At 43.7% G+C, this 6,034-nt stretch overlaps 1 protein-coding gene across 1 annotated transcript in view; it reads left to right on the forward strand.

Annotated features, from left to right (window-relative positions):
* id4 (inhibitor of DNA binding 4) overlaps positions 1-3,462 on the forward strand; it is a 4,100-nt gene extending 638 nt beyond the window's left edge. The window contains exons 1-3 of the mRNA XM_056602055.1: positions 1-130; positions 841-906; positions 1,591-3,462. The exon at positions 1-130 is cut by the window's left edge and continues 638 nt beyond it. Of these exons, the coding sequence (XP_056458030.1) occupies positions 1-130; positions 841-888 (178 nt within the window). The 3' untranslated portion in view covers positions 889-906; positions 1,591-3,462. The remainder of the gene's footprint in view (positions 131-840; positions 907-1,590) is intronic.
* Positions 3,463-6,034: the final 2,572 nt, after the last annotated feature.

Below are 6,034 nucleotides of genomic sequence, written 5' to 3' on the forward strand. Positions count from 1 at the left end.
CATCTTGGACCTGCAGCTCGCTCTCGAGACGCACCCTTCCCTCAGCAAACAGCCTCAGCAGCAGCAGCGGACCTCCGGAGCAAACAACCCCACCCGGACACCGCTGACGGTGCTCAACATTGACCACCAGGTAACGGGCTTGATTTTGATTACGAATAAGACCCGAATCAATCATCACACTGTTTTAAACATGATTGGGGGTTGGTAGGGGGGGTACTCCTGCTGCCTGACAAGACTGTTGGTCCCCTGCTCGTCAGTTTTTCCCCAAGACAAAGCAGACCCGGCGGTGCCTGTTGTGTGTTGTTTTCATGACAGGGCTTCATCCGATCCGCGGTGATTCTTCCGTGTTAAAGCGACAGGGAGGGTGCATTAAAGTAGTCCAAGTTGTAGTTGTTTTGGGGGAGGAAAAAATGCACAAAACAGCGTTTTGCTGGGGTTTGAGATTGCGCACTTGATGGCGTGCTTGTGATTTGCATTTTAATGACTGGGAGAGCGTTTTGGCCGTGCGTGTCAGAGGCCCACGTTATCACGGGAGAGGTGAAGTATCCCTGTTGCAGCCCACTCCAACGTGCACAATGAGGCCCCTTTGTTATTCAATAGGCCGAGAATTTATAATGGGGGATACGGACAGACAATCGCTCTATCGCTTTGCTGTATTTCATTTGCTTTGTATAGGCCTGCGTATGGCCCCACCACTCATGTCTTCGCTGAAAGCTAAACCCTTTACCTGTGTGTGTGTGTGTGTGTGTGTGTGTGTGTGTGTGTGTGTGTGTGTGTGTGTGTGTGTGTGTGTGTGTGTGTGTGTGTGTGTGTGTGTGTGTGTGCGTGTTTTTCTTTCAGAGGACGTCAATAGTTAAAAAGCCGGAGGACTCAATTTTATGCCGTTGAGGTGGAAATACTGCAACGGTAAGTTGGCTTCAAAATTGACCTTTCTTCCACTTTGAACTTGTGTTGTTATTTTTTATGCAGGCCCATCCATCATTTAAAAGAATATAAATGTATTGTCCATTCGTGTGTGTGTGTGTGTGTGTGTGTGTGTGTGTGTGTGTGTGTGTGTGTGTGTGTGTGTGTGTGTGTGTGTGTGTGTGTGTGTGTGTGTGTGTGTGTGCCATCCCATAATAGTACTGGGCTCGTGATGGCGTTATAGACGGGGCCAGTAAGACATTGGGAAACACAGGGGCTGATTGGGGAACCTGAAATTTGCCACACCGTCACAGGCAGCTGTGCATTGCGCAACAACTGTCACTAGTGTAGCAATTTCCCACACAGCGCCGGGGTTAAAACGTCACGCTGGCCCCCCTCTCTGTCCCGTTCATCTTGCTCTCCTCCTTGAGGAACGACCCTAAAGGACAGCCTGCTGGGGTCCCATTGGCTGCGTGCAGCTGTGTCTTGTTAGAAACCCACTTTGGAAAAAGAGAAAGGGGGGAGAGGAAAAAAAAAAAGCTGAAATCCCGAGGAGCCGCCGCGGTTGTTGTGTGAGTCGGTTTGTTTTGGGTTGTTGATCAAGCATGGCCTGTGTTTGGTCGGCGGCGCCAGTCAGTCTGGCGGCTCTGGGTTCACACACCCCCCTCTATTCATACCCCTTCACAGGTGCGCTGCAGGGCCGCCCCAGCCGCTCCTCCGCCAGGGACTCTCTCACACTGGAGGCACGGGGATCACCAGGGGGATTTTTCAAAACCACTGGAAGAAATATGAAAAAATGTAATTAAAACGCTATTTATAGAACTTTTTTTTTATGTGTGCCGAAGCACTCCCTGTTTTATTTGGCATAACTCGTTTTTTGTTTCTTGTAACCGGATTTAATCAAACTAAAATAAACCAAGTTGAGACACGGAGTCCCTCGCAGCTTGGACGGCGAACTGCAGGCAACAGCTTATGGAGAACTGTGTGAAGTGTGCGTTCAAATAGCTTACAGAAGTCCAGTTTAAAGCTTTACTAAAACGGTGAACATTGTTAATGTTTCGGGCATCTATTGTTTAAAATAGGTGATTTGTGTTGAAAAGGGTTTTCCCTGGGATCTGAAATTGTTTAATATTGTAAAGAATACAAACAATTCAAGTCAAGGCAATTTAGATTGTACATATAGACCAACAAATGTTCTATAAATGTATGTGAAAGGAAATACTTATATGCTTCAAATAGACTATTGTAATTAAGATATTTTTATCAATTGTTTTTTTGTTTTGTTTTGTTATAATGTAAATATTGTGTTACCCCGTTAATATCATCGTCCTAATATTAGTTCACCCTTTGCAGTGTGTGGAGAAGTTTAACACGTAGCATGTCCGGCTAATTGCAAAGACGTCTGCACTGAAACATCCATTTTGTGTAAATATATCCTCTGGAGTTCAGCCTCACATGTCCCTCATTTGTGGTCTTTGCTCCTTCAAGCTCAGCTTTCTCTCTGAATGTTTTTTTTGTTTTGTTTTCATTTCTGACATTTCTTGAAACATTCAGCCTAAAGAGCCGGGCCCCGGGTTGTATCTTAAGGGGCCCGGTTGGATTCTGTTACGTTTCAACGTTGTGTAACAAAAAGTACACTGCAGCCGCTGCATTTCTGACCAAGTTTACAAATAAAAGAAAAAACACATCTTGAAATAAATGTAGTCATGATTATGTTCCGCCTTCATTCTTCAATAACGGCTCTCAGGTTCCTAATCAGAAATTGGTTATGAATTATGAGTGAAGCTGGGATCGATAACTAACAATTAGGCTCTGTTTGGATAATGCTGTTTTTTGTTTTTAATATGCAAGGCCATTTTCAACCAAAACAGCAGCCATTGTTTCTATCAGAAATAAAATGTTTTATTTTTTTTAAGATTTGAACACGAGTGGCACCTCAAGGTTCTCAGGGGTCAGAGGCCTGGACTTGACCTTTGAGAGAACTCCTCAAGAGTGTTTGAAGTACTCCAGGTGGAGTCTCTCAGCCCAAGCCTTGTGCTCCTCTCTCTAAGGCTGACGTGGTGTTCTTTGGTTTAGTGCGGACGGAGTCAGCCAAAACGTAGGTTAGCCGGTCTAAAGTTAAAACATAGTCGGACGCCCTGGTGTCCTTGTGGGTTTTGTTTTAATTTGTTTTTGCTGAGCTCCGCTCTGAATCACCTCGTGTGTTTACATTCAAAGCTGTCCTCTGGTACTGAGCAGGGCCCCTCTTCATAAAGAAACATCATTATGGATTTTAGAAATTAAAATCTAAAATATTCTATTGTATGTGATTTAAAGGGCGATGGTAGCCGGCATATTTGTAAAACTACCTTTTATTTAAAAAAATATTATGAATGAATTATTTTGAATCAATCAATTGTTTTCTTCAATTTTGGCAGATGCATTAAGCATGCATGCATTTCTGCCTCAGAGTAACACTGATTGAATTGCTATGCATTAAACATTTTATCAGTAATAGTTGTATACCTAGCAGGAATATATAATGTTGATTAATTACTAAAGCTGATCGATCAATTCACATAAAATGATAATGCTGCACATTCCGGTTAGACATTTGTTCCCAAATTTCTATCTAAACTTCCTACATTACAGCAATTGTTAGGTGTTTTAAATTTGACTATTGAAATCCAGAGGAACAAAGAATATACATTACTCCAATAGTAGTGATAAAAAATATATTTAATCTTCATTCCAATAAAAAAAAAAAATAGATGATTTTTAAGGCTGTTAGTGAAAGCCTAAGTAAATAAATTAAGTACAGACTCAATTAAGTAAATAAACTCTTGATATTTAATATTTAAAAAATGTGCAACTTTTTTTTAAATATCAACCTTATTAGGACATATTTTCTATATTAGTTTCTGGTGAGGATTATCATATACATTTCTTTATTCTCTGGATTGACCTTCTCTTTAGTGTCTTGTTGTAGTGTAAAGACATCTTAATATTCTCCTGGATAATAGGACATAAAATAATCCATACTGTTGCAGCGATACTTAATATATCATTGATGCCTAACAATGGCCTCATAGTCTTAAAGAGAAATCTATTCCTACATATAATAACGTCACAGATGTAAATAAAATGCAGTAAATGAATCATGAATTGAATTGCTCACCGATGCATTTCAGAAAAAATAATGAATGCAAACATTTTGCAGACACTTCCCAGCAGGGTAAGTATCCGTCACATGTCTGCTGCGTCTGAGCTCCAGCCGAGCAGCCTGCAGAGGCCTTGGACGGAGCCCTCAGACACGCTGCTGCGTACGGCCCTCAGACACCAGCCTGCCACCTGGGTGTGTTTACAGTCCAAACCGAGAGGGCCCGGCCCCCTGCCCTTGGACAACAACTGTCCTTGTGATGGGTGTACGTGTGTGTGTGTGTGTGTGTGTGTGTGTGTGTGTGTGTGTGTGTGTGTGTGTGTGTGTGTGTGTGTGTGTGTTTGTGTTGGGGTGGGGGCGTGGGGGGAGGGGTGTGTGCATATGTGTGTGTGTGTGTGTGTGTGTGTGTGTGTGTGTGTGTGTGTGTGTGTGTGTGTGTGTGTGTGTGTGTGTGTGTGTGAGAGAGAGAAAGACACCAAAAGCATCAGGGAGATAGTGTTTGACCTGTATGCATTTACGTGGGTAGGTGTGTGTCTGTGACGTGTGTAAGAGAGCGAGGGCGAGAGAGCGAGGGAGAGAGAGAGAGAGAGAGAGAGAGAGAGAGAGAGAGAGAGAGAGAGAGAGAGAGAGAGAGAGGGAGGGAGAGAAAGAGAGAGGCAGAGAAAGAGGGCGAGAGCGAGGGAGAGAGAAGGAGACAGGGAGTGAGGAGCCAGTGTAAAAGCGCAGGTGGCCATCTTGACAGTAAGATCTTCTTGATATAATTAGGCCTGCGTACCAGACGCATGAAGGGCAAGTGCGTAGACCTTGGAGTTCAAACCACTTTCAGACCACAGCAGCCATGACAACACGGTTGTTGGGAACAAGCCAGTTGTATTTTCGAGAAAATTCTGCTTATTTTTAGACGCGTGTAATTGGAAAATAGCAAACAATATCGCCACACGGATTTGTTCTTCAATTGCAGCAATTACAGCTGATGATTCAGGGTGGTTCCATTTGCAAATTAGCAAGATCCTTACATCTTCTATCATGTTAGTCCCATGCAAACAGATCCGACTGCACAGCCATGTGCACTTCATAATGATTGGCTATTTTATTCCATTATTCAGAGTAAAAAGGTGAAAATAGCCGCGCGAATGTTCGGCAGCTAAATTGCTGTTACACCCCGCCCCCACGCTCACATAGCATTGCATTGAGGTCCATTATCCAAGCTATTAATTATTCATTCATTATTAATTAAATCCCATATTTATATGCCATCGAGTCTGTAGCTATAGCCTTTCCAAATCCTAGCTGCCTCTGGAACGAATTATTACAGCTCGTGTCGTATTTGTTCTGTATGCTGTGTACACACAGAGCTTTATAGAAGACCTTGTTTTTAATCATGCCCAACCATTTGTGTGCTTGGGGTCAGCATAGTCTGGCCGTGGTGGGGAGGACACCGTTCCTGTGGATGTCTCCCATGCTGAGGTTTCTTTCCCTTGAAGTGAGTGTCTTGATTTGATGGTTTGATGGTCATCAGGCTTGTAAACCATACAATTATGACTTCGCTCTCTCTCTCTCTCTTCCTCCCCTCCCCCTCTGCCGCTCTCTCTCTACTCCTCTCTCCGTCCAGTATCTCGGGTGATGAGTGATGAGTTGTTTTGTGCAGACCTGCTTGCATGGGTCCCCTGTAATATTAATTTGCAATGCATCTATCTTTGCTATGTTGTTGTCGTTCTCAAAGGAATTTAGTTTGTCAAGACAGGTCAGTTTTATTATTAGAGCCCTTCATCACGGCTACAGTCTCCAAGGGCTTTTTACAGGCCATGGTATGTATGACACCCCTTAACCATAGCCCCCCAAAGGGCACGAACACACTCCATTAATTATCAAGGAGGAAACCTTGAGCAGGAACCCAGGGTGGGGGATCCCTCCGTTGGGGGCCGGTTGGTCAGGCTAGCCCGCTCCTACTGCACACCCAGGACAGAGATCGCTTCTCAAGGTTTGTTGCTC

This window comes from Gadus chalcogrammus, chromosome 11, assembly GCF_026213295.1.
Source record: "Gadus chalcogrammus isolate NIFS_2021 chromosome 11, NIFS_Gcha_1.0, whole genome shotgun sequence".
In the NCBI taxonomy this organism is placed as follows: domain Eukaryota; kingdom Metazoa; phylum Chordata; class Actinopteri; order Gadiformes; family Gadidae; genus Gadus; species Gadus chalcogrammus.